The sequence below is a fragment of the Xenopus laevis genome, chromosome 3L (assembly GCF_017654675.1).
Source record: "Xenopus laevis strain J_2021 chromosome 3L, Xenopus_laevis_v10.1, whole genome shotgun sequence".
NCBI lineage: Eukaryota > Metazoa > Chordata > Amphibia > Anura > Pipidae > Xenopus > Xenopus laevis.
In genome coordinates this window covers 99,883,595-99,899,099 of record NC_054375.1, presented here as the reverse complement: position 1 = coordinate 99,899,099, position 15,505 = coordinate 99,883,595, and the positions used below count along the sequence as shown (strand labels likewise).

At 40.1% G+C, this 15,505-nt stretch overlaps 1 protein-coding gene across 4 annotated transcripts in view; it reads left to right on the top strand.

The window, feature by feature from the left end:
• znf609.L (zinc finger protein 609 L homeolog) overlaps positions 1-14,552 on the top strand; it is a 38,143-nt gene extending 23,591 nt beyond the window's left edge. For 2 of the 4 annotated variants that reach the window (XM_041586700.1, XM_018252950.2), the window contains 8 exons: positions 3,826-4,048; positions 6,270-6,357; positions 6,590-8,990; positions 9,982-10,354; positions 10,985-11,160; positions 11,561-11,792; positions 13,032-13,110; positions 13,936-14,552. In XM_041586700.1, coding sequence (XP_041442634.1) covers positions 3,826-4,048; positions 6,270-6,357; positions 6,590-8,990; positions 9,982-10,354; positions 10,985-11,160; positions 11,561-11,792; positions 13,032-13,105 — 3,567 coding nt within the window. In that variant the 3' untranslated portion in view covers positions 13,106-13,110; positions 13,936-14,552. The remainder of the gene's footprint in view (positions 1-3,825; positions 4,049-6,269; positions 6,358-6,589; positions 8,991-9,981; positions 10,355-10,984; positions 11,161-11,560; positions 11,793-13,031; positions 13,111-13,935) is intronic. The other 2 variants (XM_018252951.2, XM_018252952.2) reach the window with 2 other exon arrangements.
• Positions 14,553-15,505: the final 953 nt, after the last annotated feature.

The window sequence follows — 15,505 nt, the reverse complement described above, 5'->3', positions numbered from 1 at the left end:
TTAGGCTTATACACTTGTCTCAGTCGTTGGCTATTCTTGTCTTTAGACCTTTACTCTACTCAGCCTTCTCTTTCCATCACAGAAATGGGCTACGGGAACACATCCAGGAACTAAGCTGATCCACTCTGGAATGCAGTCTTTATGCTTTTTTAATCCAACAATTTATTGTTGTTGGCAGGGAGAGCATGGAGCTGGCAGGAAGCCATTGTACACATCCAATACTGAGATATAAGAACTTGAGTGTCTCCCAGAAACAACACTGCATAAGGCACACTTTGCACAACTGTAACGTTGTTGCTTAGCCATAGATTGCTATTCATTTTTCATTCTGACTTCAAGTGTGTAGTTGTGAGTTTCCATTGTGTTACTTCCATTTTCACCTCACCATGTATAGTGAGCAGCAGCAGCTTTGGTTCTGGAGCTTGCCCACAGAGTTTGGGACAATCTAAAGACTAATTGTAGATATGTCCTGACTGTAGATACATTTAAAAGGAAAGTTCACAATTTAAAGTGGTGGTTCACCTTGAAGTTAACTTTTAGTACAAATGACCAATTCTAAGCAACTTTTCTATTGGTCATAATTATTTATTTTGTATTGTTTTTAAATTATTCGCCTTCTTCTTCTGACTCTTTCCAGCTTTGAAATGGGGGTCACTGACCCCATCTAAAAACAAATGCTCTGTAAGACTACACATTTATTGTTATTGCTACTTTCTATTATTCATCTTTCTATTCAGGTCTTCTCCTATTCATATTCCAGTCTCTAATTCAACTCAGTGCAGGGTAATGTGGACCCTAGCAAACAGACTGCTGAAATTGTAAACTGGAAAGCTGCTGAATAAAAAGCTAAACAACTGAAAACCCCCCATAAATAATAGAAATTTAAAACCAATTGCAAATGGTCTCAGAATATTACTCTGTATATCATACAACTTAAAGGCGAGCAACCCCTTTAATGAAAATGCTGAACTTCCCAGTGTTTTTTTAAAAGAATACAGGTTTGGATCAATTTGTTTTTGCATAGACTAAAGTGGTCAGCAACTGGACTTCCAGTGAAAGGCAAGGTGGCCAAATGAGTAGGTCTTTTGCCCAATTTGGGCACCCCCACACTGGGTTAGAAGTGGCTGGAGGCCAACAGTCAGAACGTACAGTAGGTGCTGGCTACATTGTGCACTACAGCTAAAGTAAGCAAAGAAACTGACAGTTGACTTTGAAACAATGAAATTACGAGTTTTGTACCTTCTTTAAATACATAAAAAAAAAAATGTATATTCAATGTCAATGATGTGTTTAGAATAAAACATGTTTAAAGAATCTCTTTAATATATGAATGGCAAAACTTTTGAATAAAACATCTGATAAATGGCAGCGACCAAATTTAATAATGAAACAAATTAAAGAAAATCACTGTTAACCAACTGCACATTATAGCTATGGAAGAGAAAATCACTTCATAGGTGACTTGATTGTGATTATGTAGAATACTCTGCCTTGATCTAAAGCCAAAGGCGAAATGCGCGTTGGCAAACTGCTAGCATTTTAGCAATTGGATTGGATTCCAAAAATTGCTTTTATTAATCTTTTCTAAACTTGGATATTTTAACCTTTTTTGACCGCATTTGTATTTCTTCAATCTCTTTTACTATAAGGCTCTGTGGGATTTGTGGTTTTAAAGTTCAGCTCTCCTTTAAAGATAGTAGGGATGCACCGAATCCACTTTTTTGGATTTTGCCGAACCCCCAAATCCTTGGCGAAAGATTCGGCCGAATCCCGAACCCTAATTTGCATATGCAAATTAGGGGTGGAAAGGGGAAAATATTTTTTACTTCCTTGTTTTCTGACAAGTCACACAATTTTCCCCCCACCCCTAATTTGCATTATCATTTGCATTATCCTGCTGAAAAAGGCCGAATCCCGAACCGAAAACCTGGATTCTGTGCATCCCTAAAAGATAGTAAGGTAGACTCTAGACCACAGTCCCCAGTGTCCTACTTTCTCCCCGTGTGGGGTCCCAGGGCCTAGAAAATACTATCAGGCAGTAGATTTCTTGGTGTAAGTTATGTAGAATACTCGGCATCAATGACTTTGCACAAGGATACACTTCAGTCTGCGTTGTCTTCTGTTTTATTCTTCTTTTCTTTATTTTTACCAGAAAATATTAGTTGGGGCATTATGAAATTCTTGAATGTTGGTGCTTGTATCCCCTAATTTCATTGTTGCTAATTGCCCTGTTACACATTTCATCCAAATGTTCTACCTCTCAAGCTCTTATAAGTTCAGTTTCAATAAGAAATCCTATAAATGTAAGAGCATGTTTAGAGCCCCATAGAGATTTTATCTAAAAATAAATACCAAGAAAATTAGGTCTGGTTATGAGCCTCTGTGTGCAGTGAATTGATTACAGTGTGATTGCTAGTCATTCTCCCAGTGTTGTTTAATGGCCACCTCTCTCCACCTTTGTCTTGTTTAATGGCCAAAAGGCAGATGCCAGACATCTACAAATGCCGATTTTTTTGTTTATACATAACCTCCAGTCTCTGATCTTGCATAACATCATTTGCTATTTTGGCCCAATGCATATATCCCCTATAATATTTTCCACCGGCACTATGTGATCTGCAACAAGTCCTCTACATTGTCATAGTACATGTCTAAAACATACACTGTAAGAATGAGCAGGTTGACCTGAGGTTTACACGCAGCTTAGGTGACTTTTTAACAAGGAAGTGCGTTCCAGGTGTACAGGTTTGAACAGGTATTGGTTCAAACTTCGAGCAGACCCCCTTCCTATGTGTGACGCAATAGCACTGACCCTTCCCCTTTGGTGGCTGTTCCTGCCCATGTATAAATCATTAGAATGGAGTCAGGTCAGGTGCAGGTTATAAAGTAGAAGAGAACTTGGATGGATTGGTATAGTTTGGGTTTATAAGTTTTGGACCTGCTCCATATAATTGTGCTTCCTATGGCATTGCCTTTTTCCGTTGTGCTGAAATTCCTTGCGGTTGTGCATCATCATCATCATCGTCCCTCTCGTGTGGAAGACTGGCCTAGCACATGGCGGGGCCTAAAACTAGGAGCATTCCCCTGCAGTTACATCCGTTACATCTAATATTTTAAATTCCGAAGAATAGAGACATTGATAGCAAGCCAGGAAATATTGACCTCATCTACATCAAAATGTTTCTGCAATTATTAAGTCTTCCAAATTTGCCTGGTACACTGCCTGTGCTACTATTCTTATTGTGCAGCCAACAGGGCCTGGTTAAAGGTTTGTGGAAGAGGACTTGATAGATGCACATGGCAGTGAGGGTTGGCCTTTTTGGGTCTTAAGCTGACCATACACTATAAGTTCCACTTGTTTGGAGAAGTCTCCAAATGAGCAGATCTTTACCCCAATATACCCACCTAAAATGGGTGATATTGGCTAATCTTGGGCCCAAACAATCGGATTACAGAGATGGAAGAAAACAAGGACCATATCAATGAGCCAATATGGTCCTCAGTCCAACGTGAAAATAAAACCTAACTTATCAACGATTTCGGCCAGATATTGGCTGTAATAAAACTATCTATCTAACTAACTATCTTATTAATTAAAACATTAGGTAAACTGTATTTTCAGAAGTGTTACTTATTTTACTGTTTCTTGACTGAGAAATGTTATTCTGAATAGAAACAATGTTTTATTATGCACTCTTCAAAGAATACGGAGTACCTAGATTTTACTAAATGTCTTGTTTCTCCCCCACACTTTCCCCCCTTCTTTTGTCTTTTTCTTTTGTTTCTCCTATCTTCCATATCCTGCCTTCATCCTACCTGTTTTAGATGGACTCTCCAGGTTGTGCTTCTTCTGGTCTCCCTCTGCATCTACTTCCAATGGTGAGCAGTGACATATCTTCCCCATGTGAACAGATCATGGTGCGCACACGATCAGTGGGTGTCAATACAAGTGATGTAGCCCTGGCTACTGAACCAGAATGCCTGGGGCCTTGTGAGCCGGGCACCAGTGTTAACCTGGAAGGCATTGTGTGGCAGGAGACTGAAGATGGTAAGAGAATATGTGATTATTTTCAGAAACCTAGTTACATTGAGTCCAGATTGCTCTTGTTGTTTGTGATGCTCAATGATGTACTAAATGTGAGTTATACTAGTTACAGATACATATTTATTAACTGTATAATTTAAAGGAGATTTTACCCAATTAACGATATTTTAATTGCATAATGAGAATTTTATTCTAGGCATCTTTGAATTAAAGGGATTACAGTAGCCAGCTCCCCTACAGGCAAGACTTTGGTTCCCACAGTGGCTCATTGGCTTGCAAGTTAAGATATTAACACATATCGTGCAATCATGGAGTTTTGGGCATTGTTTTAGGCAATGAAGGTTGGGCTGAAGGAGAGCAGAGTGCTGCAGCATTGTTTCAATGGAAGCAGCACTGCAAAGAATTAGGGATGCCCTGAATCCACTATATAGGATTCGGCTGAATCCCTGAATCCTTCATGAAAAATTATGCCAAATACCAAACGGAATCTGAATCCTAATTTGCATATGCAAATTAGGGCCAGTAAAGGAAAAAGTGGAAACTGTTTTTTTACATCCTTGTTTTGTGGTGAAAAGCCACGTGATTTCCCTCCCTGCCTCTAATTTGCATATGCAAATTAAGATTCGGTTCGGCCAGGCACAAGAATTCACCCAAATGAATATCTGTGAATTGCCAGTTCATTTAAAGGGGGTTTACCTGCTGTAGTGTGTGTTATATATTTGGGTTATTTTCTTTCTGATGCTTAGTGAATTCAGACTTGAGGCTGAGTGCTGTTTCATTCTATATAGGAATACATGAGCTGGGTAAAGCTGTGATTCTGTCTGTAACAGGCATTGCCTTGCTTGAATCTTTGCAGAAGGAATTCTCGGCCTTTCCACAGGCAGCTCTGGGATCTGATGAATTAGCGGATCCTTCCATTGTGCCCCAAATACCATCTTTTCTTTAAAGCTAAACAAGTTTTAGCTACAGATGAAGGAATATAACATGAGGCAGGGCAGGACTCTCAAAATCTTTGTGCTGCCTGCCTAATTCTTTCACATAATAAAATGAAGAACCATTATTTCGTCCAACAATATCATCTTTATCCTAGTTAATCCTAGATTTCGCTGCGCAATGTGTTGGCGCTCTAAAAATACATGTTAATAATAATTAAACAATTGCAATGCAAAATGTAGGAGCTCCCTCTACAGCATTTGAAAGGACTGCAGAGCAAGGAGCCGCAGGTGCTAAATGGAAGAGCTCGCTGCAAGGTAAAAGTTAGAATTCCAAGCCTGAGAGCTGGAGACAAAGTAAATCTTTTCAAAACCAAAGAGCTGTGGTGCAGAGCTTATGCTGACCATTGAAACAATGCAGTAAAAGTCAACTCTCCTCCATCTAGCAGATATCTGCAATTCCTACCCTGTCTTGCATGTATCTTCACAACGTCTTGTGGGAATTCGATTCTTGATTTGAGGACAGCTGGCTTCTGCTATGTTTTTTCAAGAATTAGGACCAGCAGGGCAGAGAGTTAAGAGAAAAACAGTGCATAAAAAATAAGTTAATGTAAACATTCTCAGGATGTTTCTCTGAACACTTTTTTTTTGCAATTTACATTCATTTTCTGTTTTAAGTGGTTTCTGAGATCCCAATTTTAGACAGTTTTAAATTGGTAGACATGCTTGGTTCAACAGCTGTCTTTGAAGGCCGTAGCTTTCTATGCAGTTCCTTGATTATTTTTTTCCTATGGGTTCTGCCTCTCAGTTGAGATAAAAGTCTGGTATTAGAAGTCTAAAAATAAAAATATCTTGGAATCTGCTAAAAAATAGAAAATGAAAATGGCATTTGCAAAAATTCATAGAGTGCATTTACATCAATTCGTTATTGTTGGTTTTGAAGCCCTTTAATATGCGGTATACTGGATAGTTGCAGTTTGGGTGGAGCTTCCCTTTAATGAGGACAAGGTCTCTGTAACCTATATTGGAAAATATGTTCTTTACCAGAATGTTTTACTTCTCGTTCTGGAATAAGAGGAGGGGTGTTGCTTTGGGTTATACTGCCATCTACTGGTTTTCACCTGCCCCATTTAAAAGCTTTTTTTTTTTTTTATATCCTGTTATTTCCCATTTCTGTTTTTATTACTTAGTTTTAATTTGGGTAATACATCACTTGACCATAGGGCTCTTATTCTTCTCTATGGTCTTGTGAAACCTTATCAACTGTGCCATTTCTGACTTTTTCTTCCCAGGAATGTTGGTTGTTAATGTGACTTGGAGAAACAAAACCTATGTAGGTACCCTGCTGGACTGCACACGTCATGACTGGGCTCCCCCAAGGTAAGTTTACATGAATTCAGTACAGTAAGGTTATTTGCAAATATTATATTTAGGCACATTGTGTTACTATGCATACTTGATGATAATAACCCTTTAACTTTGTGAGAACTAAATTGAAAATGTTGTGTTGGTGTGGAGATAATTAAGACATTCAATGTGTAACCTTAGAGTGGTAACTGTCTAATCTAAGCAGAGGAACTCACAAGGTGTTTCTGTTCCCTTCCCCCTCCAGATTCTGCGACTCTCCCACCAGTGACTTGGAGATGCGGAATGGACGGGGGCGGGGCAAACGCATGCGTCCTAGCAGCAATGCTCCTCTCACAGAAACAGTGACTGTGCCAGATAACAAAGGAGCTAGCAGTAGCAGCAGTAGCAGCAGCAAGACACGTGCTGGGACAAACAGCAAAGGGAGGAGGGGGAGCCAGAACTCAGGTGAACACCGCCCTCCTCCTTGTGGTACCACAGATGACATCAAAGCTAGTCCATCTTCTGCCAGTAAGCGCAAAAGTAAGCCCCCTTCTGACATGGAACTTACCTCTAGCTCAGAAGATTCTAAAGGAAGCAAGCGTGCACGTACCAATTCAATGGGTTCCTCCTCAGCACCTGTGTCATTGCCTTTAACGGTGCCACTTAGCACTATCAAGGTAGAGCCTGCAACACTTGATCGCAATTGTTCATCTCCAGTTCTCATTGACTGTCCCCATCCTAATTGTAATAAAAAGTACAAGCACATCAACGGCCTGAAATATCATCAGGCACATGCACACACTGATGATGACAGTAAGCCAGAAGCTGATGGTGATAGTGAGTGTGGAGAGGAGCCTCATCTTCACCTGGACATTGGAGGATGCAATGGCACTTTTGCATCTCAGAAAGGGTCTCTCTCTCCTGCGCGTTCTGCTACTCCCAAGGCCCGCTTAACTGAACCACACAGTCCAACGTTACCTGGCAAATATGGAAGCAAGGCAGTTTGTAAAAAGAAAGTGGGGGCAGAGGGTGACACAGATCCTGGAGCTCTTTCTAATGATGGATCAGAGGATGGGCCACTAGCTACAGATGACACCAGCAATGATGGCTTTGAGCTTCAGGAAAAAAGTTTGGCAGAAAAAGATGCAGCCAAAAAAGGAGGCATAAGCGCCAAGACTGAGAAGCCACCTGCCTCTAAAAGTGTAAAGTCTGCACGTCCAATTGCACCAGCTATAGTGCCTCAACCAATGTATACCTTTCAAGCAACCACCTTTACTGCCTCCAGTCCTGGCTCTACAACTGGCATAACAACCACTGTGGTGCAAGCTATGCCAGCTAGCCCTCAGCTTAAACCTATTCAGCCGAAACCCACAGTTATGGGAGAACCCTCTGGTATCAATCCTGCTTTGACGCCATCTAGGGATAAGAAAAAGAAGGATAAAAAGAAGAAAGAGTCCAGGGAGGAGGAAAGCCCTGGCCCATCCATCAAGTCAGGCCGTCCAGAGGAAGGAAAAAGCCCTTATGGAGAAGGGATGGGGGATTCTTCAAATAAAGCTGATGGGCTCCTCAATGGCTCTGATGCTCACCAGAATCGCCTAGCCAGCATTAAAGCTGAGGCTGATAAAATTTACAGCTTTACAGACAATGCTCCAAGTCCATCAATTGGTTCAGGAAGTACATCAAGTAGAATAGAGAATCCAAGTCCAGGCCAACCAATGACCCCTCTGCATGTTGTAACCCAAAATGGCGCTGAAGGTACTTCAGCAAAAACAAACAGTCCTGCATACTCTGATATCTCTGATGCAGGAGATGATGGTGAGGGTAAATTAGATGGCACCAAAGTCAAAGACCCAGATATGATGGTAAAAGAGGGTGCCAAAAAAACACTCTTTGCACAGCAGCCACAAAGCAAAGACTCCCCATACTACCAGAACTTTGAGACCTATTACTCCCCTAATTATGCACATTCCAGTCCCAGTGCCATAAATCCCACTGCTCAAGCTGCATCAGAGAGCCAGCCCCTCAAGGTAAAGAAGGAAGAGGATCTAGAAGTTACAGAAGTAAAAATGAAAATAGAACCACCTGAAGAGAAGAAGCCAGAACTAACCAGCACAAGCCAACAACCGTCTGTGATTCAGCAAAGGTCTAACATGTACATGCAGTCGCTCTATTACAACCAATATGCCTACGTGCCTCCTTATGGCTATAGTGACCAAGGGTACCATGCACACATGCTCAGTACTAATCCAACATATCGGCAGCATTATGAAGAGCAACAGAAACAACGACAGAGTTTAGAGCAGCAACGCAGCAGTGAGAAAAAAGCAGAAATTGCAGTAAGGGAAAGAGAAAGAGAAAGCTCAATTAAAGATGAATGGAAGCATAAATCTGTGCCCCCAACGCTAACAAAGGCCCCAAGCCTTACTGACCTGGGGAAATCTGGGAGCAGCAAGGCCAAGGAACTGGGGACTGGTTCAGACTCTGGAAAGTCAGTGATCATCCCCAAGCCAGAGGAATCTGTAAAGGTGCCTTTACAGCAAGGAGAGGGGTTAAAGGCAAAAGTGTCAGAAGGTGGTGGGCATGCGGGGAAGGATATAGCTGAAGCTAAATCTGTTGGAGAATGTAATCGCCAAGCTGGTCTCGATCCTGCCCTGTGGTATAGACAGGTAAATGCCAACATCATTTCACCATCTTGTATGTTAAATTCATTGTTCTTTGCAGTTGGGCACTATATTGTATTCATTATTGCCTGCAAGGTTAGAAGTATTTATATATTGTTTTCATGTTTTTATTGGAAGAAATAGCATATGTGATAGCAGCCTGAGTTTAACCCATAAGGGTGATGACACATGAGATTAGTCACCCTACAATTATTTTCTTTTCGCACAGGCCACTGATCTCCTCCAAATACTTTCCCAGCAGCTAACTAGGGAAACATAAGTGGTCCGACTACTTTATGAGGTAGCCCGAAGTTTCCTTGCTAGGAAACTTCAGGCAACTTTGCACTGCATGTGTTTCCCCAGTGGTGATTCGCAGGGCGACTAATCGCCTCATGTGTCATCAGCCTAAGAAATGAATGTAACTTAAACTTTGAAAATAAAATGTTCAAGTTACAATGGATAATACAGGAAAAAAATAGGATTCCCTAGTCTAATCAGTGGTCTACTATATTTGTATACAGAACCAAAAGGAAAATCCGAGACCTTTATTGTTTCTTGTTTTTGGTTTTAGCATTAATTTGTATGTACAGTATATGGTAATTAAAGGATAACCTAGCATTCACGTTTAATGGGTATCTTTCCTCATTGTGCAAAGTGGTAATGAGAGAATGTTAAATGGAAAGGATACTTCAGATCACTGACAATTTGTTAGGCACTTCTCCTTTAATAAATGGAGAGCAGTAGCTGAAGATTAGTTACTTTAGATGTAACATGAACTATGAAACCCTCCCATGTGGCTTATATAGATATATAATGTAAGACAGGTAATCACCTAAAAGTTATGTAATTATAGTTAAGAAAATAGTTTAATATGTACAAGCATAGTTGCAGTGATAAGCAGAAGTTTATAACCAATTAGCTCAAGAAAACTAGTGAATTTTGAAAGGTCTGTAGTGTTAAATGTAATACTCTTTTCTGTTGCTCTTTATGTATCCAGCAGGAGGCTGATTCACGATTGTGGACATATGTATACCCCAAGTACTCAGACCCCTTAAAATCTGAGGATGAACGATGGAAGGAAGAGAGAGAACGGAAGGCCAAAGAGGAGCGAGCTCGGAGTAAGGAGGCCTCCTCTAAGGATGATGGCAAAGAGGGGGTGAGTGGGGATGTCAAGGGACTACCAGGCACAGAGGACCTCAGAGGGCTGCCTAAGGACCATCGAACAAGCACCCATGTTCCAGTTTCATCACCCCTCACACAGCATCAATCGTACATCCCCTACATGCACGGCTATACCTACAGTCAAGCATACGACCCCAACCATCCAAGCTACCGTGGCATGCCTGCTGTCATGATGCAGAACTACCCAGGTACAAATATTAGCTTGATATAGACTGGCACATTTATTGTAGTTTAGATACATATATATAACACGCTGACTTTGCATGCTTTTACTGTTATTATGTAACAACCTTTACCTATGCTAAGTAACAACACCTTATATACTGGTATGTATGTGTGCATTTTTATATATTGGTATCGTCCAGCAATGCAGATAACTTACTCTGAAAGAAAGGCTTTCTATTAAGCTAGGGATATACATGATAATGTGAACAAGTAGACATGTCAGTATTTATTCTTTAGTCAAAAAATATATAAAGATAATGGGGATGTAATTGAACAAAAATGACTTTGCAATCATTTATTTAACACAAAATTGAACAGATATGTCATTTTCTTTTGTGGGAAAAGTAAGTACATTTGTAGATTTGATACCTGGTATTGCACCCTTGGCAGAAACAATTTCAAATGGGAATTTCTTATAACCGTCTAGCAACCTCTGACATCCACTGGGAGAAATGTTTCCAGCTGTTGAGTTTACATTTTTCTCGTTATCTTTAGCTGCCCACGTGGTAGCCAAGCATCTAGCAGTCGCTCACTTTTAGATTGTTTTGAACCCTTTAAGACTTTCCTTCACTATTTGGTTTTTCTCATTTTAGGATCATATCTACCCCCAAGTTATTCTTTTTCTCCTTATGGAAACAAAATTAGCAGCAATGAAGAATCTGATAAGTCAAGAGCCAGCCCAAGTGTCAGTTGCAAACCAACCTCAGAGTCCAAAGCCTTGGACATTTTGCAGCAACATGCGAGCCATTACAAGAGCAAATCACCTACGGTGAGTACAATTGTACTGCATAATAAAGGATGTGAGGCAATATTTATATAGATCACTTTTTACAGGTGCCCTTTATAGGAAAATGAAATGGGTTAGAAATGTACATGTACAGGATCTTTCTTTAATTTGGATCCCCATACATTGTTTGCTAAACCATTTATACATTATTAAACCCAATAGGATTGTTTTGCCTCCAATAGGATTCATTGTATATTAGTTAAAATTTAGTACAAGGTACGGTTTTATTATTGTAGTGAAAAAGGGAAATTAGAATTATTTGCTTAGAATAGATTCTATGGGAGATGGCCTTTTCGTAACTTGGAGCTTTCTGGATAACTGGTTTCCAGATAATGGATACCTGTACTACAATTCACTGTTCTTTGTATTCCTTCTTATTCAGATAACAGACAAATCCCCCCAGGATCGAGATCGAAGTGGCTGCAGTATACCTGGGAGCACTGCTGGTTCAGTAGGTGGATGCAGTAGCATGGGTGCTCCAGATAGAGGAGGGGACAGGAGTTCAGAAAGGCCTCGCACTTCCCCTTCCCAGCGTTTAATGTCCACACATCACCACCACCATCACCTAGGGTATTCTCTGCTGCCTGCCCAGTATCCAGTACCCTACACAGCTGGTAAGAATTGATCTTTGAAAAACCAATTTAAAGTGGTAACAATATAATTGATATTTACTCCCTTAATAATAATCTAATCACAAGAATGATTATTAATTCATGTGATCCTCTGGTGGTGTTCTTCTAATGGCTTATCTGATAAGTTGTACCTTGGACTAATTGATTGGCTGTTTGGTCCCTGTGTTGTTGGCTAATAACCCACAGACATTTATCAGTAGAGTTCATCTGGCATCCATCGATTCTAAATGATTAGTAAGGCCCAAAACATGGACCATAGAAGATTGCATAACAATTAGTTATGCAGAACTATACAATACCTTAAAATAGAAATTCTTACAGTAATTTAAGCATTTGGGGTTGCAGGATAAATATAGGATTAGAGATCCCTGCTCAGAAGGGTTTAAATCTAGTGTGCAGCTTTGTATACTCCTTTTTAAAGATCTGAAACTGGTTGGGCATTTACTCCCACCCTCGCTGATCTTAACCTGGTTTAGCCGCCTCTGGAGTGTCGTAACTTCTGGTCCATGCTGACGTTACTTCCATCCGCATGGGTGCCTGGGTTGGGTGGTAAGTAAACCCATGCAGGGGTGGTTTGGGTAGCTGGTCTGGTTAAGTGGTAAAGTGGGGGGACGGGTTATAGCGGGATGGGAGGTGAAGGTCATGTCTGGTTGGACTGACCCGTGCCCCACCCAGACACGTGCATCACTCTATTCCCTTTTTATTCATCTTTCCTCCAGATACTATGAATATTTTAATGGCTCCACTTTCTGTTTTAGCCTTGCTTAAGTGGCTACTGTCTTGCTTGACTTACTACACCCTTCTTTATCTCCTCACATGGTTCCCCAGTAATGTCTGTTCTTTTTGCAGAAGCTTAAAAGGGCTGTTACCTGGCATAAATAGTCTACTATTGCTGAACAGAGCTACTAATTTCTTATAACCTGTACTAACATGTATCATAAAACTGTGCCAACATAGATATTTGTCTGTTGAGTACAACTTCACAAGAAAAACACCCTTTAAGCTTTGATCATTCAGTAACATTTGCTAAATATAGCAACAGTTTAAATTGGAGATACTTAAATATAAATGACTTGTTTTTTTTCACTCGATAAGTGAAAATTGTTTTGATAACAGGCCAATAGACCAAAACTGCCATTTATGTCTGCCTTTTTTTAATTGCCTTTTGCCTACATGTACCATTGCTTTTGTTAAATGTTTTTCAATATTTACTCTGTGCAGGCCTGGCTTCTACAGCCATTGTGGCCAGTCAGCAGAGCTCAGCCCCTTCACTATATCCACCCCCCAGGAGGTGAAACTGGTAAGTAGGCTACTGGCTACCAGGAATTCCTTTGCTGTATTGTAGAGATGTTGGTCTGTTTGCACTTACTTGTTCATGTAATACCTGTCTATTAGCCAAAATAGCTCCTGTGACACTTTCTTCATGATTCTTCTCCACATTTACCAATAACCAATAGTTCAGAATTTCCTATACATTACCTATCCTATATACAGGTATGGGATCTGTTATCCAAAATGCTTGGGACTTTGGGCTTTCTGGATTACTGATCTTTCTGTAATTTGCATCTACTAGAAAATCATTTAATGATTAAAAAAAACCAATAGGTTGGCGTTACTTTGTACTGCGTGATAAATAGAGCCCCTATGTCTGAGAATCAAATTATCTTTTGATATCATGTGACCCTTTAAAGCATCTACTGAACCGATACTGTACGATTTTGGTCATACACAGGGATGACCAAATGCTATAGTTTTATTCATTCGGTCACATGGTCTGAACGATCAGTCTGACAAGAAGTAAAGATGAGAAGAAACTCCATGCACTTCCTTATGTGTTAGGGGCCAACATAGATAACCCATAGAATTTGGCCTGACCAGGTTAAAAACACATTTATATGGAAATAACATCTCTTTATGTATTTACAGCCTGTATATTAATAGTGGTTGGGTGGTTGCATAGTGAAGATGAACTAAAACAACTGTACATGTTAAATATTTGCACTGGAATTAATAAGTATCTTTTATTTTCAGAATAGTTAGAAACCAACAGTTTGTTAATAAATTATCTTGATAATACTAGCACAGTATTTGGATCATTTCATGTTTACTAACTTTTCTCCAACAGGAGTTGACACCAATTCCCTGTGTACACCAGGTCATGTGACTGGATCACAGGGCATCATGGGAACAATAATCTGTGCATCAGTTAAATGGTGTTGGAGACTGTCTGCAGCAAGAATTTTCTGCACAAGCCTTTAGTTTCCTGCTCTGATTCCAGACACCTAAATCAGTTCCACCATCTTAGCTCTTAACAGCATCTACCTTCCAGAGACATGGTCTGTATTTATTCAAGTTTGCCTCCAGCAATAAATGAGGCCTACATGGAAAGTTGTCTGGATTTTTCAAAACGTGCCCAGGAGGTTTTCTACATATTCCGCATTCAGCATATTGTTCATGAAACGGCACCCTATGGGCCCTGGGCTGGTGTCCTCTGGTCACAAACTTCTGTTTCAATTTTGTTCCACCCTTTCATGTTAAACAAAAAATAATTTGTTTTATCCTTAATAATACACTCCACCAGTCAGCCTGTGAACATTTTTCCCTGTATCATCTTCGAGTCAAGGTGGGATTTACATCTTTCCAGACTGTAAAGTGGGGTGGGCATGTGATATTAATAAGATAAATCGTTTTATATTTGTCAGCTGTATGAAAGTGAAGAAACAGGGACATTTGTTTTGTGTATCCCTATGCTTCTTTATTTTGTCTACCGTGCTAAGTCTCTGTTGGAGTGAGTTATTGGCTCTGGCTTTCACATGGAGCCTAAAAAGCCTAGGAGCCTTAAAGCAAACCAAGGTGGGCACAAGAAGAGGATTTCCCATGATTCATGGCACAAAAAGTATCCACAGTGCAGAAATGTTGTCATGTGTTCCTTTAAATTGTATAAGTGTTGCTGCAGAGACTCTGGGAGTACAGGGATTAACAAAGTCCCACCAACATATTGCAGTACATGCTTGGGCCTTGTTGAACAGTTGCAAAATTCTTTTAACCAGGGAGCTCTTAGAGGAATATTTTAATCTATATTGCTTCTGCTACACTCCTTCCCCACCCCAGTTTCTTTGGGGGAATCGGAATAAATTGAAAAAGCAGAAGAGGCATCGCAACTGTGATGTCATCGCGTGGGACTCCTGTAAAAGCCCGTTGCTGTGTATAATGTAAATACACCCTGATGCATCCTTTTATAAAACACTAATATTAAAAATGGAAAGATACTCAAACATGCATTTTAGATCTAATAAACCACTAACTGTTCACCCTATGAAGGGTCTGAAATGCATATAATACATCTGACATATGTATGTTATAGGTATATAACAGTGTGTATATATATTTTTCTAGCTGTATGTATGTATGTATATATGCACACACGCACACACACACAAACCCCTACCCCTGGAAGTCTGTGTGTATAAATTGATATAAATACACACAACTGTATATGCTTTGCAGGCCCTGCTGCTTTACAATATTTGTTTTGTTTGGTTGGAAAGCCGTTGTTTACATTGATAATGGTTTAACACCAAGTTCCATGACTGCAGGAGTTTAGTTGCCTAGTGCCAAAATTGCGTAACCAGCTAAGAAATCTCCCCTCTACATAAGTGAACCAAGAGTAAAGCTGGCCATAGACGCAAACATCC